Genomic DNA, 26,960 nt, shown 5'->3' on the forward strand with positions numbered 1-26,960 from the left:
TTTATTCTTTTCGGAGTCCCTAGCATCCAGCCAGTGCCTCCATCTAGCAAGTGCTCCATTGATGTTGAATGGAAGACAAAGTCCAGAGGACCATTGTTTCAGGGTGTGAAAACCTTTAGGGGATGCTGTCTTGGGCTCGCCCAGTGGCTGGCACAGTCGCTGGCCAAAGGCTTTCTTTCATGCTCTTACGGATGGTCAAGGCTGTGTCTCCCTCCTGAGGGGCTGACCCAGACTCAACCTGCATCCATCCCAGCCTCTTTCTCTTCCTCCTTCCCTCTTGTGCTCCCATCTCTGACTTCTGAGGAGCCCCCCCAGCCCTCCCCACTTCTGGCTTTCACATACCTGGGCCTGCTGGGTCTTCTCTAGCCACTGGGCACGGTCTGCAGCACTGGGACAGTGCACGATGAGGGCACTGGAGACACAGTGCAATTCAGTGAGATGGATCACCAGGAAGCTGTCTGTGTGGAGAAGAAGGTCTGTTCAAGGGCTAGACCTCATTTGATGCCCATCCTGGCTGCTCCTTCCCCTTGCCAAGAGGAAATGAGAAGGAAAATGTCCCCACAGGAGAGACATACTAGGGTCTCGTAGTGGTCGGCACACAAGCTTCTCTAGCATGAGTGGGGGCCGGATGACCTTGGCTTTGTCTGCCTTGCGTTGGGGCTTGGTCACCAGGAGCACATCAGAGAAGAGGAAGAGGTACACGTCCAGCTGGGAAGGCATGTGTAGGAGAAAGAGACAAGGGTCAGCTGGAGCAGGGGAAGGGCGGGACACGGATCAGGCTCCTGTGTGGTGTGCATGCATGTGTGCACATGTGCACAACGGTGGCGTGCTCGAGCTGGAAGGGGTGTCACTTCGGTCCCGTCTCTCGCTTCACAGTCAGGGAACATGGCTGACTCAGGGTCATACAAACAACCAGAGCTTGCCACGCCATGTCCCCCTCCCAACACACACAGACACAGACAGACAGACAGACACAGACACAGACACAGACACACACACACACACACACACACACACACACACACACACACACACACACACCTCTTTGCCCATTTCCAGCTTTTCTGACTTGTGTTCTGTCTCCCGGCATCCCTCTCTTCTCTTCAGTCTAGCTCCCATTTTCTCCGAGCTTCCCCACAGCCCCTCACCTTTCCTTCTCGCCCCTCCTTCACTCGCACGGGTCCCTCCAGCAGCAGCTGCCTGGTGTGCTCAGCAGCAACCCCCAGCATGGGGGACGTCAGGTCCAGGGTGCAGAATGGACGCAGGTTCTGAGGGACACGGGGTGGGTAGGATCATGGGGCCAGGCAGGGCTGCCTCCCCCTCCCAGCCACGGTGGTTCTCTGTTCTGTCGCTGGCGGGAAGGTTCCCGCCTCATCCTTGCCCTCTTGGAGGGAGAGGAAGCATCCAGCAAGCTCCTTCTCAGTCTCTGGAACGCCACCCCTTAGGCCCTCCTCATGGGGAAGGAGTGATGCCCATGGCCCCTCTGTGGCCGCTCTGCCCGTTACCCTCCAGGCCGCTGCTTCATTGTTCCCCTGGGGACCTTGCTTGTTCGGAGCCTCCTTCCCTCTGCCCTCCCTCACCTTCTCCACCTCCTCACTGGATGGCTCCAGCACTTCGTAGGGTCCGATGCGTTGGGCTGCAGCCACCAGGCTCTCCTGCTCTTCACCCTGGCGGACCTGTTGATTGATGTGTCGCAGGAATGACTCCACAGTGGCAATCTAGGTGACGGGCGGGGTGTGGAAGGAGGAACAGCTCAGCTCCTTACCCTGTATGTCTCCGCCAGTCCATGACAACGTGGGTGGCCAGCCAGTGCCACGCTGCCACATACATATGAGGAAAGAGATCCTTAAGAGTTTCTGGAAATCAGTCCCCAGCTCCCAAGGGCATGGCCCTGCCAGGCCACCTACCATGGCGTTCAGGGCCTCTCGGGTGCGTGCCTCAGGACTCTTCTTAAGCACAGCCTGGAGTAGCAGTGGGTACTTGGTGATGCGCTGGTGCGGCTTGATGAGCAGGTCACCCAGCATCTGCCTCCCCGCGAGCTTGTGCTTCTCACACCACTGCTAGCAGAGGGGGGCAGGGGGTGAGGAGTCTGCCAGCCCCCTGCTGCCCCATTCCAGTGATGGACTCGGCCTCGGACCCAGCTGGCGATCAGGGATGACCTGGTTGTCTAGGGCGTGCCCCAGCCCCCTTCCCAGGCACCCCCTCTCCCACCTGCACAAAGGCATGGAAGAGAGGATTATTGTCTTGCTGCTCCCGGGCGTAAGCCATGGTCTGCTTCACTTGTAGGCAGTACTGGACATAGGGCTGGAACCGCTGGCTGAACTGAGGGACAGACATGGGCAGGCGGGGGTAAGAAGGTCACGAAATCTGGCCTCCAGCTGCAGAGCACGGGGGGCAGTGGGGAGAGAGCCCCTCACTGACCTTTAGTCCAGCTCCCGCCAATCCCTACTCCCCATGACGCTCTCCCCAACCCCTGACTCTCTCTGGAGTCCAGGGAGAAACTGAGGTCCCAGGAGGCAGACCCACTGCCACTCTCTGAGCCCCCATGCACAGCCCCTGCTGTGCCCTGCTGCTCTGGGGATGTACTCTCCCATCATCAATAATTCAGCTGGAATGTTTTCAGGACACCGCAGGTCCCATTTCACACAGGTGGTGGCTAGTGACCTGAGGCTTGCCCAGAAGCCCTGTTCCTGGGGAAGGGGCCTGCCTATGGCTCCCAGGAGATGAGCCCCCCACCTCTGTACCCCATTCCAGCTCTGCAAGGCCCACGTCTTCCTGGTTGGGTAAAATTGTGGAAGAAAGTCTGACCCCAGGCCTCTTGCTTTCTCTTATCACATTTGTCCATGCTCGGGGTGCTCTGGAGCCTTCTACGCCCCCTCCCCCAGTCACCTGGGGGATGCCTTGCTTAGGCCCCATTCTTCTCCCTGCTGTTTGGCAATGCATCTCTGGCCAAGAAGTAAGATTTTATAGTTAAGAGATTAGGTATAACCCTTCCCTGAGATAGCTGTGTTTCATTTCAAAAGAGTCACCAAAAGACCAAAGAACATTTGGGACAGAGATCATACCTGTGGAATGAAGGGCAGGAGGTGAGGTGATATTCTGGGGTGGGGGCTGTGCTCTCAGACCCCCTCAAGTCATAGAAGAGTTCAAGTGGCAGATGCATACCCTGCAGACAGGACCTCTCTGGGCCCTCCCAGGCCCGCCCCAGCCAGATGTGGCCCTTTGCCATGTCTCACCATCAAGAAGCCATTTCGCAGGCTGATAGGGTCCAGAGGCTGGCCTGAGGCTCGAGTTGCCCCCAGGGTGGGCCCCAGCACCTCCTCCCAAAAGCTCTTGTGGGCTCGAATCAGGCTAGGGACATTTCCAAACAGGGTCTCAGCTGATACCTGGAGGATGGAGCAGAACTTAGCCACAAGCCTTGGCAGGTCACCGTCAGGCAGCCCTGGCCGTGGACAGGCAAGGACCCACAGGCTTGGCTGGCAGAGTGTGGGGTCAGGATGAAACTTGCAGGGGAGCTGAGAGATCTAAGGGGCTGGGGCTTTCCCTTCTACTCCTCCGGCACTTGGGCTGAGCTCTGCTGAGTCTGGAAAAGAAGAGAGGCCAGCCTGCTTGGGGTCTAGAGCAGGAAGGGGAGTAGGAGGGCAGGGGGTGTCCTGGAAAATGAGGTCAAGGGAATTCAGACAGAGCAGCCTGGGGGACTCTCTGGGAGCCCACCTCCACTCTGTGGCCTCAGAGCCTGGGATGGGCCAGGTCCTCCTGAGCACCCACTCACCTCGGTCAGCAGTCCTACTCGCTGCAAGTTCAGCAGGCCGTTGGCCAGGAGCTGGAAGCAGGGAAAGCCAAGGGTGTCAGCGCCTGACCTCCTCCTCTGGGGACCCCAACCTAGCCCTTCAACGCATCCCCTTGGCTTCGCCACTGCTAACCTGCCTCCCAAGATCCCCAGCAGGTCTCCAATGGGGGGGATCTCTAAGTTACCTGTCCCCACGTTTCCCCCACCCCCCCTCCATGGTCCTTCTTTCCCGGCCTGGGGGGAGAGGGGGACCAGGCAAGGGAAATGGGTGGATGGCTAAGGTGGGGGCCTGGCCCAGAGCTGGGGGAAGCTCACATCAGTCATGATCCTGAGCTTCCGCACGTAGATCAGCTCGGTGGTCAGCAGCTCCCAAAGCGCTTCCTGTTGGTGGCAAAGCTCTCGGCTCATCTCCTGCGGTGGGGACAGCCCTGGTTCAGTTGGGGAATGATGACAAGAACGGCAGCTGCCACCTGTTTAAATGCTACTAGATCTACTTCACAGACGATGACCTTTTAATCCCCAAGTGTGTAGGTGGTGTTATCCCCATTTTACAGATGAAGCAACTGAGGCCCAGAGAGGTTTCCTGTCTCCATCAAGGTGTCACTAGTAAGTGGCAGAACCAGGAGTTGAACCTAGAGCAAGATGTCTCCAAACGCTTTCCCCATGTGATCGCACTTCCCAAGGCCTTTCCCTCTTCCAGGGTGGAGGTGAGGTGTATGTGTGCGTCTATGATACCTCAGGGGCAGACGCTGTGTTCCAGGCCCACCTTGTGCCCAGGCACCAGCTCCTTCCAGGACTTCTCAATGACCAGGCCGCTGTCGCTGCCCTCTCCTATCTCCCAGTGCCGCCGGTCCTCAGGGGGCAGGCGGGGCATCCCAAACATGCTGAATGTATGCAGCCTCACCTCCAGCTGGTGGGCCTTGGTGACCTCCTGGGGGAGCCGAAAAGGGGATCAGTCCTGGTCATGTCCTGGGCACGCAGACCCCTGGCTTGGGGATGGCTGCATGCATGTGCACGTGTGTGTGTGTGTGTGTGTGTGTGTGTGTGTGTGTGTGCGCGCGCGCGCATGCATGTATGTCTGGGAATGGGAGGTGGCTAGTAGCACTGTCTGTGAGTGGGAACACAGAAGCCTGGGGGACAGGGGAAAGGGCGTTGCTGGAATATGGGTGGAGAGACACCTTGGCCTGCAGAAAGGTGCTTGACAGAGGAGTCTGACGTAGGCTCCCTGACCAAAAAGATACTTTCCAGGGCTCTCCTGAGACAGAACCCTTCAGAGGGACCTGCAGGTGGAGACCAGGGGACCCGCAGTCTCAGGCGACATTTTGACATTTGCCTATAAAACGGACATTTTTATGAGGCAGCATGGCTTGCAGATGCAGCCCTGAGAGGGTCTCTCCACAGAACCGAATCCCACTTCTTGGAGGGGCTGGCCATGCTCTCCACTCTGATTATCTGTGGAGGACACTACAGCTCGGGCTGTGAGCGTGGGGAGGGGAGAAGGAGGGCCCTTTACCTTGAGTCTGGGGGAGTGTGGTGGACCAGCCCCAAAATGGCCTCCATGCCTCTTCTCGGGCTCTGGTTCTCGCAGCTTCAGGGGAGACACGGCTCGGACCTGGCCAGAGCCCTTGGCAAAGGGGACATAGCCGTGGAGGCGTCGGCGGCCAGGATCCTGGAGGAGGAGGAATAGCAGGGTAAGCTCCGAGGGGGCCTCCGTTCTCCCAGAAGCCCCAGAGAGGTAGTGAGGGCCAGGCTTGACTCCAGATGGTGTCCCCTACCCCTGCAAGTGGGGCCTGCTCACCCCTCCCCTGAAAACCAGTTTGGGGTGAGTCACTCCCGCTCTGAGTCACGGCAGCGGCTGCCAGGGAGGCCAAGCCGAGCTGGGCAGGGGCACGTCAACTTGGCCCCCCTAGTGGGCCCCGGGGCTGAAGTGGGGCCTCCTCCAGAGCAGGAGCACAGGCACCTACATGCCCGGGCTCTGGTGTGGACAGCCCCCAGGATCCGCCCCCTCACACGTGTGCTCCCTGTCCCGCGGGCCTGCATGTACAAGGCACAGTGCGCGCTGCATTCTGGGTCCCTCCCAGCTTCCCCTGCGTGGGAACGGCTTCCCTCGCACGTGGGCATGAGGGGACGCACGTGTGCGGCTTCCTCCCCAGGGGCATGCAGCATGTGTCCTTTCCAGTTGGGAGTGGTTGTGCTTCCTCATGAGAGACTGACACCACAGCCACAAGTCTCCTCTTGGGCAGGCCTGGTCACATTCCGTGATCTGCCTGTGGCCTGACTAAACACCACATACTTCCTAGTCTCCCTTCCTGCCCTCGGCCTGGGAGAGTCCCCAGCTGTCCTCCCCAGTCTCCCAGGGCCAAATCCTCTTCCAGGAAAGCAGGGGATACCCCGAGAGGGAAGCAGAACTGTGCTCAAGGTGAAGGGGAAGCTTGGAGGCTGAGGGAAAGACTGCATGGCCTCCACACCCCTTTCCTCGGTCAGCATTTGAGGCAGGCCAGGAGGGTGGAGCTGCGGGGAAGCCAAGGCAGGCCCCCTCACCCCTCCTCACTTGCAGAGTAGGGACACCCTGAACTTTTGCTCTTCCTTCAGTGCTGACTCAGAGGGGGCAGGTCTCAGGGAGCCCACAGGCTCCTCCCAAGTAGAGGCTGGAGTCTGGGAGGTGCCCATCCCAGTGGGTGGCACACTCCCCCCTCTCTCCCTACCCTCCCCCAGCTCCAGGCCTCAGACCTGTCTAACAGCACCTCCTCCGAGGGCCTGGCTTCACCCATCTGCCTGGGATGGGTGTGGAGTCCTGGGAGCTTGGCCCAGCATGGCCCTCCTGTCGCTCGCAACCCAGGAAAGAAGGCAGGGGTGAGGGATAGGAATAGAGCATCCCATGAAGCTGCAAGACAGACTTGAAGGCCGTGCTATCCTCCCTCCTGCCCCACACAGGTCACTTTTGGGGCAGTCTGGACTCACCAGCCCAGGGCCTCCTCGGGAATGGAGTTTGCCAGCAGAGCCCTGGTTGGAGGCCTGATGCCGACCCCCGTAAGTCTCAATGCGGGATGCCACAAGTCCTTGGAGGGGACCCTCATCTGGAGGAGCAAAGGTCTGCATCTCTTCTTTCCTGGGTCACCTCTGAAGGGTCATAGCTTCAATATCCAGGAGAAAAGGGTCCCCTGAGGCTGCAAAGAGAAAATAAAGGAATGGCAGGGCCAGCCTTGATCAGTGGGTGGCACCAGGTTGGGGACCAAGAGGGGGAGGAGGGAGGGGGGAGGGGAAGGTGATGGAGTTGGGGAGGAAGGGCCAAGGGCTTGTCACTTACTGCAGGAGCACAGCAACCTATCTGTGACTTGGTGGGGGTAGGGTATGACCCCGCATGCTGGGGAGAAAGCCCCCTGGAGCTATGCGTCCTCCCTTACATGTGTGCACAGTTGGCGTACAAGCTCCCTCATGGGCCTCAAAGGATGCTGTAGTCCTCGGAGTAGCTGGGAACAAGGGTCACAGGCAGGTCCCCAGGCTTCCTGGATGTCCCTCCTTCCCAGGCACCGAGCCACACCCTTCCCGTAGCCTAGGGAAAAGCTGCAGGGAGGCATGGGGTGGGGGCATGCTGGAGACTGTACCACCTGCCCACTATTTTTGTACAGCCCCGAAGCTAAGGATGCTTTTTATGTGTTTAAATCGTTGGGAAAAAATCAAAAGAAGAATAATATTCCACAACACATGGAAAATATATAAAATTCAAATCTCAGGGTCCATAAATCAAGTTTTATTGGAACACAGCCACATTTATACCTCTCCAGCTGTCTACCACTGCTTTCTTGCTAGTTGTGACCGAGACTGTCCCTATAGACGTCAAGTCTAAAATATTTACTATCTGGCCCTTTACTGAAAGTTTGTCCGCCCCTTACCTGGACCCTCCTGGCCCCAGACAGGGAGGTGAGGAGGACAGTTATGCTGGACTTAGAGACAGCAGGCTATGTTTGGTCTTCCCCAGCCTAAGGGAAACACCTCCACGGAGCTGGGAGCCGGGTGGGGGGCTCGGCTCCATCCCTTCCCCTTAAACCTGGATAGAGGACCCAGCCTTTGAGTGGGCAGGGCCTGGAGAGCAGAGGCCTCCTAAGCAGGTGCTTGTCCCCCCTCAGATGGCCTGAGGCCCCTGCTCAGCCCTCCCCTTACTTTCCTCTGGTTTCTGAGCGAAAAGAGGAAAAAGTTCATTGTCTCCCCGGCTCCCTCCTAATGATCCTCCCTCCGAGGGCTGCCTCCCCTCCTTCTCCCTCTCCCTCCCCCTGGTCCTTTCCGAGCTGGGACGCCGGCTGGCCGTCCCCTCTCGCCCCGGCGCCGCCCGCGCGGGCCCCAGCCCCCCTGCCCGCCCCGCCCCCGTCCGCCCGGCCCCGCGGCCGCTCACCTGTGTCCTCAGGTGTCCCGGCGCCCGCGCTGCCGACCCCCGCCCGCGGGGCTCCCGGTCGTCGACGGCTCCCCCGGCAATGCCAGCCCCGCTGCCCGGCCTGGGTCTGGGACCGAGCGCCCCGCGGGACCCGGGGCAGCGCAGGGCCGGGCGGGGAGGGAAGGTGGAGGGACGGGGCGGGGACGCGGGCTGGCACCGCCCTCTCACCGCGGGCCCCGGACCCCGCCGCGCCGTGCGGGCGCCCGTGGGGCCCTCGGGACGGAGGGTCCTGTGCCCGGGACGCAGCCGCCACCCTCCCGGGACAAGGAGAGCTCCCGGCGCAGGGCTCCCCTTCCCCTCCCTCCTTCGCACCTGAACTCACCAGCCACCTGGCCGGTGCGGAAGGCCGGGAACCGCGCGCCGCCCCGGCGCCCTTCCCCTCCAGGCCAGACCCCTTCCAGGCACCAGAGGAATGAGGCCCAAATGCGAGGCTGGGCGTCGCGGGAGGAGGCGGTGCGGGTAATGACCCGGTGATCTCCGGTGCCACCTTGCTTTCAGGTGCAGTGAGTGGCTCGCTCTCCCCTCCTCCCCCTGCCTAGGGGAGTGGGACTGCCAGCGGAAGGGGCACAGGGGCCCCAGGACCCTGGGGCCCTCGGCTCTCTGGCTGAGTCAGTCCAAAGTAAGTGTGACCAGTATCTCTCACATGGCTGCCCTGGCCATCGGGTGGAAGGCTGTCTCTGGACTTTGCCTTTGCTCCGGGGATGGCACCGGGCGCCAGGCTGAGACCTGACCCAACGCTTCTCCTGAGACCCGGGGTGGGAGGACAGGGGTGTCAGATGGGGGCATCCCCACACTTCACTGGCAAACGGGCTTCGCCTACAGTGAGGGTGCCATCCCAGCACCCACGGGGGCTGCTGACATAGACGCCGTTCAAGGGCACTCGCTGGGCATTGCATGAAAGGACCACATTCTCGCATTCCCACCTCTCCACGCATCGCCTGGCAGAAGCGCTGGATATTGGTGATCAGAAGTGTCCACGGATGCGGCGTCATTGTGATCTTACAATCAGGAAGCCGAAGAGTCTGTGGTGGTGCCCTCGGCCAGGCCAGAGTGCCTCTACCCCTCCGCCCTGCCCTGTGGTCTTCCTCCCACGAATCAGCTCTGCGGTGACCGATAGGCCTCCTTCCATTTGGAGAGCATTGGGAAGTTTATGAAGCACGTTCAAAAGCATAATCTCATTGTAGCAGGAGGGAAAGGGGTCTCCATGCTCCTCTCCTGTCTGCCACCTTGAACCCATAAGTGATTGGAAGTGTTCTAGTCCTCGCTTGGACTCTGATGACTCCGTTTTGTTTGGGAGAGGAATCTTTATCTTGGGATGGTTTCCAATTTCCCCCGCCCTCCTCATATTTGCCCTTCCAAAGTCTCTTTTTCTGAGCTTGCTGTTACGTGATTGCTCCGTTGTTTCAGAAGAGCTCCTCTAGGTCCTTGCATCCTACCTCCTGCTTCCTGCCTCCAGGTAGCTCAGCATCGGTTTTCCCGAAGGGGAGTCCGAGTGGGGCAGGGACTGTAGTGAAGAGAAGCCCTTTTCTCTTCCATTCACAGCCTGTGTGTGAGTGTGTGTGTGTGTGTGAGAGAGAGAGAGAGAGAGAGAGAGAGAGAGATTCAGGGGTGGCAAGAGTAGCCACGAGGGAAAGAGAACTAATAAACCAGGAGATGGTGATTACCGGCAGTATTAAATGACACCCCAGAGAGAGCTGGTGCCAAGGGGCCCCTAGCTTCTCCTCCCAAAGTCTCGCAGGAGGTGGAAGGAGGAGTAAGCGGGAAATGGAAATTGAGAGAACACCAGAGACAGGCCTGGACTTAGAGTGCTCTGGGGTGAGCTGGCTGGACTGGCCCAGTGGACATGTGGAGAGTTAACCCTTTCACTTCCCTCAAGTCTGAGATCCAATCTCCACCCGCCACTGCCTCGGGGCCTGTCTTCAGCCTCTCTGGGAGGAGAGGTTCCCAGGGAAAGCTGGAGTCTAAAAGTGGGAGGTGTGGCCGGGTGCAAGCTGTGGGCCGGGAGGCGGGACTCCTGTGATCTAGTCCTTCTATTCTGGCCTTGTCAGATCCTTGCCCTCACAACCTCTGTTTCCCCGAAGCCCTGGCTGTGCTGTGGAGAGCTGCCTTCAGACAGGCTGAGGCAGAACACAGCTCAGGGAGATGAATGAAGCCCAGAGAGCCGGGGGGTTGGACGGTTGGCCTCTACTGTGGGGCGCTGGGGAGCACTTGGCCCTTGGCCCAGAGAGGGGCACCTGTATGTTTGTCTTTCCTCCTGGCTGGCCCGGACTTTCCTCACACGCTTGAGTCCTATCCCTCCTCTGAGCCTGCGTTTCTCCCTTAGTGTGGATACGTTTCTTCAGGGTATGCCCCAGCTCCTGAGAAGGTGTCTGTCTCCAAGATCGGAGCTATGTGGATTCAGAGCATGGGGGTAATTTTCTGGGGCTCCATGTCCTTTCTCCCTTCCCTCACAGGGAGACTCACTTGAGCTCAGAGCTCTGCCTAGCCAGCACCTCTCAGGGCAGGGCGGAGGCCATCTGGGTTAATGAGGTGCTAGCAGGGGCATCCTCCTTGGCCCAGGGTCAGGAAGAGGAGGGGAACCTAAGGGCTGGAGCTGGGAGGCACCAGGGCATGTGAGGCAGCTAACCACCAGGAGGCCAGGCCCCTGGGCACAGACCAGAACTGATGCCCTCCTTCCCTTTGCTACTTTCCTTCTCCCCCCCTCCCTCCTGGTCTTCCTTCCACACTTACTGACAGTGTTCACTGGTGCAAGAAGGTACAAGGAGTGTATAGAACACATATTCCCAGTATGAGGAATAGCCCTCTTCCTAGTATAAGAGACAGTCCCTGGCCTCCAGGAGGCTACAGACTAGTGGAGAGACAGACGGATGGTGTACAGAACACTGATCTACGAGTTGAACATATAAGGAACGAACCAAGAGCTATGGGAACACTTTGGAGGGACTAACAGCTACATAAAGGAGCCAGGCAAGTGTCATAGAGAACTTGGTGCTGGGATTTTAAGGATGAGTAGGAGTTTGCTGCGCTGAGGAGGAGGAAGGCATTTCTGGAGGAGGGAACAGCGTGAACAGAGACCCCGACATGTTGGAGGAGCGTGTTTAAAAAAGCAAGAGGAAAAGGGCAGGCTCTCCCAAAGGCCTCCTGAAAGCTAGCCGTGGTGGCTTCCTGGGGACCTCCCACCCTCCGAGCAGCTGATCTCTGGGCAGTGTGGCTTAGGAGGACAAACCCTCTTCCTGACATTCAAGGACCTCCTCAATATGATCCCAATTACACTTCCGGCCTTTCCCTTGCTACTCCCCTACTCCATCCCTGGACATGTCCCCACTCTCTGAGTCTGCCTCAGTGGCCCTGATTCCATGCCTTTGCTCGAACCCTTCCCCTCAGCTCGCTCAATGTTCTTGGCCCCTTGTCCTTGCATCTCCATTTCTGTCCCCTTCAGGGTCCTTCCCAAGGGCTACTTCCTTCATGAACCATTTCCTGCTACTCCCCCAACCAGAGGGACCGTGTTCCTCCCTGCTTTCGCGGCTTTGGCCCTGTGTTTCTTTAAAAGACACTATTCTTTTAAAAAAATTTTTAAAAAATGTTTTATTGTTATGTTAATCACCATACATTACATCATTAGTTTTTGATGTAGTGTTCCATGATTCATTGTTTGCGTATAACACCCAGTGCTCCATTCAGTGCGTGCCCTCCTTAATACCCATCACCGGGCTAACCCATCCCCCCACACCCCTCCCCTCTAGAACCCTCAGTTTGTTTTTCAGAGTCCATCGTCTCTCATGGTTCGTCTCCCGCTCCGATTTCCCACCCTTCATTCTTCCCCTCCTATCTTCTTCTTCTTCTTCTTCTTCTTTTCTTAACATATATTGCATTATTTGTTTCTGAGGTACAGATCTGTGATTCAACAGTCTTGCACAATTCACAGTGCTCACCATGGCACATACCCTCCCCAATGTCTATCACCCAGCCACCCCCTCCCCCCCACCCCCCACCACTCCAGCAACCCTCAGTTTGTTTCCTGAGATTAAGAATTCCTCATATCAGGGGCGCCTGGGTGGCTCAGTTGGTTAAGCAACTGCCTTCGGCTCAGGTCATGATCCTGGAGTCCCGGGATCGAGTCCCGCATCGGGCTTCCTGCTCAACAGGGAGTCTGCTTCTCCCTCGGACCCTCTTCCCTCTCGTGCTCTCTCTATCTCATTCTCTCTCTCAAATAAATAAATAAAATCTTTAAAAAAAAAAGAATTCCTCATATCGTGAGACCATATGATACATGTCTTTCTCTGATTGACTTATTTCGCTCAGCATAACACCCTCCAGTTCCATCCACGTCGTTGCAAATGGCAAGATCTCATTCCTTTTGATGGCTGCATAATATTCCATTGTATATATATACCACATCTTCTTTATCCATTCATCTGTCCATGGACATCTTGGCTCTTTCCACAGTTTGGCTATCGTGGACATTGCTGCTATACACATCGGGGTGCATGTACCCCTTCGGATCCCTACATTTGTATCTTTGGGGTAAATATCCAGTAGTGCAGTTGCTGGATCGTATGGTAGCTCTATTTTCAACTGTTTGAGGAACCTCCATACTGTTTTCCAGAGTGGCTGCACCAGCTTGCATTCCCACCAACAGTGTAGGAGGGTTCCCCTTTCTCCACATCCCCGCCAACATCTGTCGTTTCCTGACTTGTTAATTTTAGCCATTCTGACGGGTGTGAGGTGATATCTCACTGAGGTTTTGATTTGGATTTCCCTGATGCCGAGCGATGTTGAGCACTTTTTCATGTATCTGTTGGCCATTTGGACGTCTTCTTTGCAAAAATATCTGTTCATGTCTTCTGCCCACTTCTTGATTGGATCATTTGTTCTTTGGGTGTTGAGTTTAAGAAGTTCTTTATAGATTTTGGATACTAGCCCTTTATCTGGTATGTCATTTGGAAATATCTTCTCCCATTCTGTCGGTTGTCTTTTGGTTTTGTGGACTGTTTCTTTTGCTCTGCAAAAGCTTTTTATTCTGATGAAGTCCCAATAGTTCATTTTTGCCCTGGCTTCCCTTGCCTTTGGCGATGTTTCTAGGAAGAAGTTGCTGCGGCTGAGGTTGAAGAGGTTGTTGCCTGTGTTCTCCTTTAGGATTTTGATGGACTCCTGTCTCACATTTAGGTCTTTCAACCTTTTGGAGTCTATTTTTGTGTGTGGTGTAAGGAAATGGTCTAGTTTCATTCTTCTGCATGTGGCTGCCCAATTTTCCCAGCACCATTTGTTGAAGAGACTGTCTTTTTTCCATTGGACATTCTTTCCTGCTTTGTAAAACACACTATTCTTAACCTGCCCAGTACTATTGCTATTCAATATGCCCATGTCCCTCACTAGACTCCAAGCCCCTTGAAGGCAGCCAGCCACCAGCATAGGGCCTGGCCTAGGACTGGCGACCAGTGTCTGTGGGGTTGAACCGCATGGATTGGCTAGAGGATCCAGATAAAATCAACTTGTGGGTAGACTTGCCTACTCTGTCATCTCTCTGTCCCTGCTCAAAGGAAGCATCTTTGTTCTTTAAATATCTGGGAGTCTTCCATAATTTTAGTTTGGCATTCCTGCTTTGTTACTAGAGCTTCAGCATTTCCTCGGTGCTACTGCTAGAGGTTTCTGACCCGTTAGGATGAACACACCGTGTAAGTTTTACCTTGCACGTCACTGCTGATGGATTAGTAGTGGTTTCCTTAGAATATTATGCCAAGAAGGATTCTGTGGATGATGAGGGCTCAGAAGAAAGGGCCCTCAGATGCCTGGGTGGCTCAGTTGCTTAAGCATCTGCCTTCAGCTCAGGTCATGATCCCAGGGTTCTGGGATCCAGTCCCATGTCAGCCTCCCTGCTCAGTGGGGAGCCTGCTTCTCCCTCTCCCTCTGCTGCTCCCCCTGCTTGTGCTCTCTCTGACAAATAAATAAATAAGACCTTAAAAAAAAATAAAAGAAGAAAGGGCCCTAAGATGGCTTAGTGACACTTGCCATGTGAGGAGGCAGGGCTCCTTCCGCCTTCTGTTAGTTCATCAGATGCTTTACTTACATGAAGCCAAGACTGGGGCACTGGGAGAGCCCAGGGCCTTTTGCCTCTGGTGGAAGCTGAAGGAGGACAGTGAGCAGAAGAGGAGCTGAGGACTCCAAAGTTAGATTTACCTTCTTGAGATTTCCTAGAGCAGACCTTGGAGTCAAGTGTCTGAACATCCGGGTCTGTGTTCTTACTGGGCCCCCTTATGCTCTTGACATGATCAGTCCCCAGAGGGGGCTGTGGACTCAGCCAGACCAATAGGGCTCCGTGGTTCAGGATCCCCAGCAGGTTCCTTAGCAGGTAAAGCTAAGGTGATGACAAGGAGTTTCCCACCTGTGGGAATGTTCCCTATTCCTCTCTCCTCCTAGGCAGCTGAGGCTTCAAGAATGACAAGAGGGGCGCCTGGGTGGCTCAGTCGGTTAAGGGTCTGACTCTTGATTTTGGCTCAGGTCACGATCTCAGGGTCGTGAGATCAAGCCCTGTGATGAGCTCCATGCTCAGTGAAGAGTCTGCTTGTCCCTCTCCCTCCCCCTCTCTGCCTCTCCAGTGTGCGTACCTTCTCTCTCTCTCAAATAAATAAATAAAAATAAAATCTTAAAAAAAGTTTTAAAAGAATGACAAGAATGTATCAAAAGTGAGTAATATCTAGAAATGTTTTATTTCCCAGCTTCCTATCTTTGCTCCGCTGCACCTGAGGGCCATGGTCTCCCCTAGTGGCATCCCCTGGAAATGCTATGACTTGGTTTCTGCGGTCAGGAGCAGACACGCCCCAAAGCCCTGCCCATTCCCCCTTGAATGGGACCCATATGGTCTTACAACCCAATATTCCTCCTCAGGCAAGAACACTGGCTAATGATCTTGGCAGATGGCCCAGGCCTCTACCTGATAACCTCCTGCAGTGCTGCTCCCAGAGTCTGTACCTTTGTTCAAGTGTTTTTGATTAGTGGGGGTGTGCTCACTTCCTTCAAGTCCCTTTCCTCCCGAGGAGTCATTTGATTTCCTCCCTCAGGTCTGTCCTGACAATGGGTCTCCATCTCTTCAGCCCGAGGTTAACTCAAAAGTACTTGTAATTGTGAAGTTTAAGGCTCCAGTTGGTCTTTGCAAATGTTCTCCAAGTTAGAACATCTTGGCTCCCTGCCATGGTCAACTTCTAGCACTGTGGCCCTCCTTACTTAGTCCAGGATTGCAGCCAGCCCTTGCTCATGGCACATGTATTTTAAGGCTCATTTGCCCAGAATGGATGACTATCTCGTCCTGTCTCATTATGACACATCTTGCCCAGTCCAGGAAGATGGGCAGATATTTTATTCTTTGGGTGGATGCCAGCACCACAGTCCTAAATCATTATTTCTAATTTAATTTGACAACCTTGATTTTCAGGAAGTTCTTTCTCATCTCTGACCCAAATACCTCCAGCTCAAACTTAAGATAATTTCCTCATACGCCCGGAACTGTCCTTCTCTGTAGCATGAACCCCTTTTCAGATCACTGAACCACAATTTGGGTCATTTTAGAGACCATCCTTCAGAGACCCTGGTTCTCAGTTTGGGTTCATGTGGACAGGCACCCAGGTCTGAGACCCCTAGGTCTGTGCGCCAGGCACTGTGCTGGATGCCCCGTGTAGATTAATCAACATTCTCTTGCTACGACCCAATGAAAACAGGTATGACTAGTATCATCCCATCTGATAGATGCAAAGCTGAGTCTTGGAGGTAAAGTAACTCGGCTAAGGTCACAAAGCCAGCATGTGGAACAGCCGGGCTCCTATCCCCACATCTAACAAGGCTTTAGAGCTGGGAGTTGGTCCAACCACTGGCCTCCAAACAGGAAACCTCTGTGAGCGTTTAGGACAGATGTCTTCCTCTGACCTTACTTCCATTTTACACTGGTCTGCACCCTAATTTTGCCTTAATCCTTTCTATCTGCCTAAATATCCTTCAGTCATGGCCTTACCCATTTCTTCCTGCTCCTTGTTCTGTGTCAGTGTCTTTGTTCAAAGACAAGGCCTTCTCAAGGGCTTCTGGGGCAAGAGGACTTGACTTCTCTATGTCTCCATCCTTATATGTAAAATGAGGATAATAATATTAAATTTTAGGATCATTATGATAATCACACTAAAATTTTAATAAAGCAGTTACTATGTGCAGGCATAATTAAGCACTTGACATGTTTCATTTCATTTAATCCTCACAAAAGCTCTGAGTTAGGTATTACCCTCCTAGAACAAGCGAAGAAATAGGCTCAGAGTGGTTATATAATATGCTTCAGATGACTGAGTCAACAGGAAGAAAAAACAGGATTTGAACTCACATTTGTCTCACTCCAAAGCCTGCACCTTTTACTACTATCCTATGGGAAAATAAATGGGTTGCTGTGTGTAGCCTGCCATATGGCAAGAAAACCAAGGAACACCAAAGGGCTTGTTTTAACCCTCAAGGTCATCTCAGCATTCAAAGAAACAGAAATCTAGCTCCTGAAGCCTTGAAAAGTAACAATGGTCTTTGCTAAAGGCTGTTGACCTGGAGCACAGGGTCTTGCAGCTTACCACACAGCAACATTTCCTAAAAAGCAGCCTTTTTGCACATCATTCCCTGTCCCCAAAAGATCCCTCCTCATAGCCTCTTTTCAAACCTCTCCCATCCTCTCTTCTGTCTCCTTCTAACCCCTCTGCCTGGTCCTTCCCTCCCTAGCTCCACTCATTCCCTTTTCAAAGCCACCCATTCTCATCTTCCCTTCTGCAGCTCTGTCCACCCTTCTGCTCAGTAAAACCAAAGATTTTTCAGAGCCTACCATTCTCTAAAGGGAGTAGTAAACCCATATACGAATTGAAGAGGCTTGGCCTTGGCATGCTGGGCGCAGAATGCATATCCAAGGGATGTGGAAGGAAACCCTAATGATCTGAGGACACATTGGAGAGGGGATTAAAAAGTTAACTTTCTTCCTGGGCCCCCCATTCCATCTCTTTTGTTCCCCCCTCCTTCAGTCCCTGGGGGAGAGAGGAGGACGTGGAGTGATCTGTTCCTCCTCACTCACCATCTGACTCAATGCTGAACATTGTGCGAGACCCAAACGAACCCCCGTCCGACCTTCCCCACTTCCCCAGTCCAGAGCGGCCTTTCCTACCTTTGGTTCCCGTTGCTTTTGTCCCTCTACCATTTGTCTTGCCTTTCTTGTCACCAAGCCTTCCACGGTGGTGTCTCATCTCCTTAACTAGGCTGTAGGCTCCTTGAAAGTTGGACCTTGTCTCTCCAGAGTGCCCGCCAAGGTGCTGTGCTTGTGAAATGACAGAACTTGAAATGGAGACTACAAAAGATTTGATAGGAGGTGGCTGGGAAATAATGGTCAAGGGAGGTATCTGAACTTTGCTGCCTCACTGTGGTGGACCATTCCTGGGTTTTCATGCCTCTGCGGCTCTCTGGGCTTGGCCTGGTGATTTGCTTTGGCCAATAGAGTGTCAGAAGTGACGACGTACTAGTCCCGGTCTCAGGCCTCCAAAGGCTTTGGGCACTTTCATCCTCTCTGGGAACCTTCCCACCATCATGACAATAAGCCCAAGGTAGCCTACTAGGACGAGAGACCACGAGGAGGACAGCCAAGTCATCCCAGCTGAGGCCAGTCAGAGGACATGGCCCAGGGCCACAAATGCATGAGTGAGCCCAGCTGAAGTGAGCCTGGCCTGGCCCAAATCAGCAGAACCTCCTAGCCGACTGAGAGACTCACGCACAAACCTAATTACTTATTAGCCTGTTATTAGAGGTTTTGTGGATGTTTGTTATGCACCATTAATGTGGCAGTAGAGAACCGATACAACTGTTTACCAGCTCCGTGACCTTGGGCAAGCTATTCACAGATTTAATTTATTTATTTGAGAGAGAGCGGGAGAGAGAGAGCGAGAGAGCACAAGCAGGGGGAGTGGCAGAGGCGGAGAAGCAGGCTCCCCACTGAGCAGGGAGCCCCATGTGGGACTCCATCCCAGGACCCTGGGATCATGACCCCAGTCAAAGGCAGATGCTTAATGCACTGAGCCACCCAGGCGCCCCTGGGTAAGCTATTTAATCTCCAGTTACTTCCACTTCCTTATCTGTAAAATGGGGATGCAGGAGACATTGTTGACAGCTTGCAGCTGTTTCCCCTTCCATGGATTGCTTCAGCCGAAGAGCTGCCTTACTCAAGTGTCTGCCCCCTCTTCTGGGATAGCCTACATCCAATGACTGGCTGACCTGGAAGTATAAAGTTCTGGCCCCCTTGTTCCAATCTGGGACAACTCTGCAGGGCCATGCCAGCTCCGGAGCTGCCTGTGGGGGTCAGTTAAAGTTTTTCTTGCAACTTTTCTTCTCCCTACTTCTCCCTCTGCCCAGTCCTGCTTCATTTGCCCTCCACAAGGGCTGAGGCCAGGAGTGCTTCCAATAAACCTCTTCCATTCATATCTTCATCTTACATTCTAATTTCCCGGAACTCACCCGTGAGAGGGTCAGCCAATGGCCACGTGGTGAGTTCTAGCCAATGGGCTGAAAGCAAAAGAATCACATGGCCATTTCCTGAAATGTTCCTTATTAAGACTGTTGTCTTCAAACTTTACTTGTTACCACGACTAAAAGAATTTTGGGAAACGATTTACATCCTTGCATGTTTTTTAGATCTAAAATTTTTCCTTCCAGTTTTAAATGCAACTTTTAGTGTATTATTAATATTAACATCAAAAAAGGATTCACTTTTATTGTAACTGATTTAAAAAATTTTACAACATTTTTTAAAAGTTGTGAAATAATGCAATGACTGCTTGTATACACTTTCCTTGGATTCATCAGTTAGCAATATTTTGCCCTGTTTGCTGTCTCCCATACCCTACAACTTCATTAGAGTGATTAGTATAAAATTGATCAAAACAGAAATATGTCAGATTCATATTGAACTTAAAAGTTTATTGGGATTGTACTTCCCCAGTGAGATGGACAGAGCTTCACCCGACCTAAATTTTTTGAGAGAGGCAGCAGAGTGCAGTTGTTTAGCTTATGAATGGAGTAGGTAGCCTGGACTGGAAGCCTGGTTCTGCCACTTATTAGCTGTTTGGCCTTGGGCAAGTTATTTACCCTCTCTGCACCTCAATCTCTTCATAATATCTATCTCAGAGGGTTATGATGAGGACCTAATGAGTTAATATTATAAGGTCCTTAGAACTTTACCTGATATATTGTGTATGATGTAAATAGAATGCATCAATGGACACATAATTATTTATTGCTAAAATAATTAAGATTCAGAGCAAATTAACAAGAAAATATGGATTACCAGTAAATTGGAGGCTTACAAAAGATGTATTAATGATTGTTGTTGAATGCATTATTTACAGGAGAGCACATCACAGATGATATTAAATTAATTTAGTAGAAACATGGTCGGAATAAACAAACGAGCCGAGAAGCGATTGATAATTGACAGCAAGCAGGATACTCATACCCAAATTAAAAAAAGAAAAGAAAAGACCATGATGTTTCCATCATCCAATAATTTGGGGGCAAAAGTTAATGAGAATGTTTTCTACAAGTCAATAAATGTTTACAAAAATATGAAACATTGAAGTGCCTTTGATATATGTTCTTTTTATTTAAAGATGTTGTGTTCATCTGTTGAAAGTAAATGTGAAACTTTTCACTTCCTCCTCCTTGAAGTCATGCAAATGTGCAAAGGAGAACAGACCCAGACCGGATGGCTGAGGGCGCTGGCTGGCCGCACTCTATCTAACCGCAGGCTGCACGGTGAAGGCGCGGAGTGCGCTTTGCAGCAGGTCAGCACTGTCCAGATCCTTTTTAGGAATCATGAATAGATTTTTTTAAAAAAAGATTTTATTTATTTATTTGAGAGAGGGAGAGCGCAGGAGAGAGAGAGAGAGAGAGCGTGAGCACAAGCAGGGCAGAGGGGTAGAGGGAGAAGCCGACTCCTCACCAAGCAGGGAGCCTGATGCAGGACTTGATCCCAGGACTCTGGGATCATACCTGAGCCAAAGGCAGACACTTAACTGACTGAGCCACGCCGGCACCCACGCATAGATTAAAAAAAAAAAAGATTTATTTATTTGAGAGAGAGAGAGAAAAGGGGCAGAGGGAGAAGGAGAGAATCCTCAAGCGGACTCCCCGCTTGAGCGCGGGGCCTGTTCCAAGGTGGGGCTCAACCCCAGGACCCTGAGAGATCCTGACCTCAGTGGAAATCAAGAGTTGGGCACCCAACTGGTTGAGCCACTCAGGCACCCCACAAATAGATTTTTAAGTAATCTCTACACCCAACATGGGGCTGGAACTCAACCCTGAGATCAAGAGTCGCAGGCTCTACAGACTGAGCCAGCCAGGCACCCTGCTGGCCCCTGGGGGTGCCCGGGGAGGAACTCCAGGCCTGGCTGCCTGTGTGGCACTGCCGGGGGCACAGCCGGGTGGCCTGGCTCTCAGCTGGAACTGGAACTGGAATCATGAATAGTTTTAAGAGGGTTAGATCGGGCATGGAGCTCTGCTATGAGTTTGTCACCTGTATGATATAAGATACCTTTAGTATTTCATTGCTTTGTGCTAAGGGGTTCTCCCTCCCGCCAGTCTGGGACAACTTGCGGCACTTGGAAATTAATACTGCCATCCGGCTGCCCTGCACTAAGCTATAACTGAATCCACAGCTTCCACATGGGCTGTGATATCTTCCTGTTAATTTCGCAGTGTGCCTGTAACAAAAATATATACATGACAGAGAAGATATGAAGACCTATCATAGGTTTGTGCTGATTTGGTTATAAGGGGATTCACCGAAAACCATATTTTGGTGTTTTCTTTGTTTGGGGCCACCAAGCTTTTTCACTCTAAGCATTATAACTTTTTTTTTTCTTAAGATTTTATTTATTCATTTGACAGAAAAAGTGCATGAGCAGGGGCAGAGGCGGGGGGGGGGGGAGGGAGAAGCAGGCTCCCCGCTGAGCAGGGGGCCCAATGTGGGGACTCGATCTGATCCGAGGACCCTGGGATCATGACCTGAGCTGAAGGCAGACGCTTAACGGCTGAGCCACCCAGGCGCCCCAGCGTGGATTATTTTTTTTTAACACCTTTCTTTTCTTTTAGACAAAATTATTTTCTGTAGTAATCGTGAAATGAAATGATTTCATTTCATGCTTACTCTTTTTTTTTTTAAAGATTTTATTTATGTATTCGACAGAGAGAGACACAGCGAGAGAGGGAACACAAGCAGGGGGAGCAGGAGAGGGAGAAGCAGGCTTCCCGCAGAGCAGGGAGCCGGATGCGGGGCTCGATCCCAGGACCCTGGGATCCTGACCTGAGGAGAAGGCTGACGCTCGACGACTGAGCCACCCAGGCGCCCCTCATGCTTACTCTTATTAAACAAAAATAGTCCCACTTGGAATCTATCCTCTTTTTCACTATTTTAAATTTTAAACACAAACAAAAAGTCCAAGCAGACAGAGGTAAAATAATTCAATTTACTTTTTTTGTCTTTACGTCCTCACTGCTGTCATCCCTTCCTTTGAATCTCCTGTTTAAACGCAGAGGTAAGTAGTTTGCCCAGATGGATGCGCTGACCTAGCATGAAGGGGCCTTGTAATTGGAAAGGGGCACACTTGGCTGAGTCGGGAGTTGAGGGCCTGCTATATCATTGGAAATTCCAGAAGTGAAATTCTCTGTAGAATATAATGTATCCTGAAAACACATTATAAAAAATGCTAATTTGCTAATACCTATTGTGGAAAGCCAGCGGAAACCACAGCATTAGTTTAGATTTAAAACTTAGACCAACAAAATATATTTTCAGGAAAGGAATAGTTTTATCACTGATGTTGTTTAGAATTGCTGGTTGAGGGTGCCTGGGTGGCTCAGTCAGTTAAGCGTCTGCCTTCGGCTCAGGTCATGATCCCAGGTCCTGGGATCGAGCCCCACGTCGGGCTCCCTGCTCAGCAAGAGCCTGCTTCTCCCTCACCCTCTGCCCGCCGCTCTGCCTACTTGTGCCCTCTATCTCTCTGTCAAATAAATAAATAGAATTGCTGGTTGAGGTGATAATAAAGAGCAGCCGGCTTTTGGCGGATCACTGTTTTGACATTCTCTACAGCGCACCCCATAGGCTGCCCTTGGTGGTGGGGCGACAGTTCCCACGACCCTGATCTTGCACACTGTTGATAAGAGGTCTACCTGTCTTTTATACAGTGGCAGAACAGTGGCGCATGCCAGTAGGCTGGTGGGACAAGAGAATTGGCAGCTGCCTTGACTGCAGGCAGGAATGTCTTAGGAAGGAGGTGACAGGAAATGTGAGCTGGTAGAAATCAGTTGCCTTCCAATGGTGCTGAGTACTTGCTGGCAGATTTAAGGACCTGTTATACACCTCAGCCAGCATAAGCCCTTGGTCCCGTTTTTACTTGTTCCTGTCTCCATCCTGCTGTCTGGAGCAGATACTGCCATCCTGGATCATGAGGCTGAGGGACTCACCTGTAGGGCTGGCTGGCAGAGTGGGAAGGAGCCTGGGGCCGCGAGGACTCCATGAAGAGCATCCTGTATCTCCAGATTTTACTCAAATGAGAGAGAAACACGATTCCATGTTTTCTGGGGTTCTGACACTTCCAGGGGTGGGGAAGGCCCTGGACATTTAAGGGGCCTGATATGTAAAGGACGAATAGGTGTTTTCTGAGTAAAAAGAATAAGAGAGTTTCTGGGAGCAGGAAGGTCAGGTAGGAAAGTCAAGAGACAGCATAGTGAGTTTGAGGAATGGAAGGAAACTCAAAGTCCAAGGGGATATTGGGGGTCTTGAGAAGGAACTCTAGAAGAATGGCAAATGATTTACCTGTGCTTGTTAGCCGAGTTGGGACCTCTGCTGTTCTTGGAGGTTCTCAGAGGCCAAACTAAGAAATCCAGGGCCCTGCCTTCCCAGGGTTGCCCCAGGCAACTTCTGTTAGTAAAGAATCCTGTTTATTATCCTCTGACTCACAGTGGTTTCCATGGTTGCCACCAACAATAAAGCATAAATCCAGTCCTGGAGGGTGGGGTTTGCAGATGGGGCTATTCTCTCCCTTGTCTGGCTCAGCACAAGGGACAAGGACAGCAGAGCGGTCCAGGATATAGCAGAGGTGGTTGGTGGGAGAATGTCTTTGTCTACAGAATCTCAGGTGTGAGTTTCCTTGGGAGAGGATGAAAGAAGCTGGGGTATGGAGCTGTCATCAGGACTCGGGGGTATATGCAGTGTGTGACTGAGAACCCCGCAGCCTCCACCCTCTCCAAGTACTTATGGGAGGACCCCGGGAAACGGAGAGACAGGGAACCGTGGGACACAGAGGAGTCAGAGTAGGATTTGGGAGACCTGGCAACATTTTTCACCAGGGCCAAACAGGGTTTGTGCCCTATTATAGGCCAAATTTACAAATGCAAAGCCAGGAGGAATGGTCTATTCGACAAGTGGTGGGGATGTACACAAAGGAACCAAAAGAAGGGGAAGCCAAAATATAGATTTTAAAAGATTATCTCCTCTCATCCATTTGCACAGTCTTACAGGTTACAAAGCACTTGTGTATCTACTGTATCATTTGCTTTTCACAGAAGCCCTGGGAGGAAGCCAGGACAAAAAATACCAGTCTGTTCTAAAATGGGGCTGATAGAAGTTAATTAACATAGCCAAGGTCAAATCCAGGGCTAAAATCTGGCCTTCCTGGCTCCCAATCCAATGTTCTTTTTACGAAATCATCATTTCTCAAACTTTGGCAACCATAGACCATTTTAATGGATGTCTGGTATACACGAAGTACCTAAATTTTTGTTACATTTCAAAAATTGTCACAAAATTTGGAATAGTGTAATGAAACATTTAAGAAGTAACATCAATGGCTTTTTTTTAAGATTTCATTTATTTGACAGAGAGCACAAGCAGGGGGAGCAGCAGAGGGAGAGGGAGAAACAGGATCCCCGCAGAGTAGGGGGAGCCCGATGCGGGACTCGATCCCAGGACCCTGGGACCATGACCCGAGCCGAAGGCAGACGCTTAACTGACTGAGCCACCCAGGCGCCCACATCAGTGGCTTTTTAAAAATTATTTATTTATTTATTTGAGAGAGAGCGAGCGAGCGAGAGAGTGCAAGCAGGGGTAGGGACAGAGGGGGAGGGAGAAATAGACTCGCCGCTAAGCAGGGAGCCCAACACAAGACTCGATCCCAGGACCCCTGGATCAGGACCTGAGTCGAAGGCAGTTGCTTCACCCACTGAGCCACCAAGGCGCCTCAATGGCTTTGATTTAAGTCAGTGAGAAAGATATATTTGTAATCTTCACTAAAGTATTTATATTCAGCTTGATGTCAGAGAGTTTGAGCCATAGCTTAGATCCCATATCCAGTAGGGTTTTTGTTTTTTTTTTTAACCATTTCTACTAAGTTAGGAAAATTGAAGGAATGGCATCAAGTGCTTCATCAGACAGTCCTGGGTAAGCAGATTAAACTTGGATTCAGGACTGTGGAGAGCATTGTCAGTGGAAATGGTTTGCAAGACTACCCCGACCTAGGTCTGTAAGCACATTATGCACAAAATTTGGAATATTGACCGTTTTAACCTAGGAGTTGGGGGCAAATCGATTCCTTTTCCAATCCTTGGCTTTGTTCAGCACTGGAAAGCACTTCTTGTTATGTTGTAGAATTTCAAGAGTTTCTGTGTGTGTGTGTGTGGTAAAATACATAACATAAACCTTTCCATTTTATCAAAGTGGTTTTAAATATATCCAATAGTATATTTTTTTTATTTCTTTCTCAAATAAATCAAATGTTGGGAAATAGTAAAGCTTTGATGCTGCCACCGTGTCAGAGTTCTAGTTTTGAGACATCCTGATATTGTTTCCCCAACACTAAAATTGTGAAATTTTGGTCCTGAGTGATAGGTTATTTTTTTAATTTAATTTAATTTTATTATGTTATGTTAGTCACCATACATTACATCATTAGTTTTTGATGTAGTGTTCCATGATTCATTGTTTTCATATAACACCCAGTGCTCCATGCAGTACGTGCCCTCCTTAATACCCATCACCGGGCTAACCCATCCCCCCACACCCTCCTCTCTAGACCCTCAGTTTGTCTCTCAGAGTCCATAGTCTCTCATGGTCCATCTCTCCCTCCGATTCCCCCCCTTCATTTTTCCCTTCCTTCTCCTAATGTCCTCCACGCTATTCCTTATGTTCCACAAATAAGGGAAACCATGTGATAATTGACTTTCTGAGTGAATAGGTTCTGACATATCACTAAACTACATTATGTGAGTAGACCATTTGCAATTGGAGAAATGTTCTTTGTTGGCATTATCAATGTTATGAAGTGTCACCTTGCCTTTCAAAAACTCATGTAATGAAAAGGAAGCAGTAAACTATCTTTATTAGCAGATGACATGATCTTATATAGAGAAGACCCTAAAGAATTTACAAAAACACGAATTAGAGCTAATAAATAATTTCAGCAAAGTTGCGGGATACAAGATCAATATACAAAAACCAGTTGCGTTTCAATACACTAACAATGAACAATCTGAAAGTGAAATTAAGGGGCACCTGGGTGGCTCAGTCTTTAAGCGTCTGCCTTCGGCTCAGGTCATGATCCCATAGTCCTGTGATTGAGCCCCGCATCGGACTCCCTGCTCGGCGGGAAGCCTCCTTCTCCCTCTCCCACTCCCCCCTGCTTGTGTTCCTGCTCTAGCTGTCTCTCTCTGTCAAATAAGTAAATAAAATCTTTAAAAAAAATGAAAGTGAAATTAAAACAATTTCATTTATAATAGCATCAAACATAATAAAAATACTTAGGGATAAATTTAACCAAAAAAGTACAAGACTTGTACACTCTGAAACACTGTTAAAAGAAATTAAAGATGGTCTATGTAATATAAATCTAAGAACATCTGTGTTCATTGTCTGGAAAATTTGATATGGTTAAGATGGTAATACTTGCCAAATTGATCTCCAGATTCAATGTCATCCCTGTCAAAACTGCTTTTTTTAATCCCCCCAGAAGTGGGTAAGCTGATCCTAAATTTCATATAGAGTTGCAAGGGACCAAGAATAACCAAAAAATCTTGAAAAAGAAAAAAGTTGAAAGACTCACAGTTCCTAATCTCAAAACTTACTACAAAGCTACAGTTATCATGACAGTGTGGTCCTGTTGTAAGGATAGACACATAGACCAATGGAGTAGAATTAAGAGTCCAGAAACAAACTCATACACTTATGGCTAATTGATTTTTGACAAAGGTGCCAAGACCATTCAATGGGGACAAAACTTTTTCAACAAATAATGCTGGGATAAGTGAATATCCACATGCAAGAGAATGAATTTGGACTTCTATCTCATACCATACACAAATCTTAACTCAAAATGGATCAAAGATCTAAATAAAAGAACTGAAAGTAGAAAACTTTTAGAAGGAAACACAGGTGAAACTGTGTGGTTTCAGATTAGGCAATGGTTTCTTAGATAGCACACCAAAAGCACAAAGAAAAAATAAATAAATGGGACTTTATCAAAATTAAGAACTTTTGTGGGTCAAAGGACACTAACAAGAAAGTGAAAAGACTACACACAGAATGAGGGAAATATTTGCAAATCATATACCTGATAAGGGTCTAGTATCCAGAATATATAAAGAACTCTTACAACTCAACAGTAAAAAGACAACCCAATTAAAAAATGGGCAAAGGAT

General features: G+C 51.0%; 1 protein-coding gene across 10 annotated transcripts in view; it reads right to left on the reverse strand.

The window, feature by feature from the left end:
• The window catches only part of PLEKHG6 (pleckstrin homology and RhoGEF domain containing G6), a 30,764-nt gene extending 7,610 nt beyond the window's left edge, over window positions 1-23,154 (reverse strand). Inside the window, exons 1-14 of one of the 10 annotated variants that reach the window (XM_027593691.2) lie at window positions 23,086-23,154; window positions 7,195-7,354; window positions 6,752-6,957; window positions 5,304-5,459; window positions 4,557-4,721; window positions 4,106-4,201; window positions 3,773-3,823; window positions 3,237-3,386; window positions 2,212-2,322; window positions 1,908-2,057; window positions 1,581-1,718; window positions 1,149-1,268; window positions 576-708; window positions 343-458 (exon numbers count right to left, since the gene is read on the reverse strand). In XM_027593691.2, the coding sequence (XP_027449492.2) occupies window positions 343-458; window positions 576-708; window positions 1,149-1,268; window positions 1,581-1,718; window positions 1,908-2,057; window positions 2,212-2,322; window positions 3,237-3,386; window positions 3,773-3,823; window positions 4,106-4,201; window positions 4,557-4,721; window positions 5,304-5,459; window positions 6,752-6,889 (1,524 nt within the window). In that variant the 5' untranslated portion in view covers window positions 6,890-6,957; window positions 7,195-7,354; window positions 23,086-23,154. Of the gene's footprint in view, window positions 1-342; window positions 459-575; window positions 709-1,148; window positions 1,269-1,580; window positions 1,719-1,907; window positions 2,058-2,211; window positions 2,323-3,236; window positions 3,387-3,772; window positions 3,824-4,105; window positions 4,202-4,556; window positions 4,722-5,303; window positions 5,460-6,751; window positions 6,958-7,097; window positions 7,355-7,683; window positions 7,709-8,180; window positions 8,370-8,541; window positions 8,827-23,085 lie in introns of those variants that run through there. The other 9 variants (XM_027593694.2, XM_027593697.2, XM_027593695.2 and 6 more) reach the window with 9 other exon arrangements.
• Between the last annotated feature and the right edge of the window lie 3,806 nt (window positions 23,155-26,960).

The sequence above is a fragment of the Zalophus californianus genome, chromosome 9 (genome assembly GCF_009762305.2).
Source record: "Zalophus californianus isolate mZalCal1 chromosome 9, mZalCal1.pri.v2, whole genome shotgun sequence".
Taxonomy (NCBI): Eukaryota; Metazoa; Chordata; class Mammalia; order Carnivora; family Otariidae; genus Zalophus; species Zalophus californianus.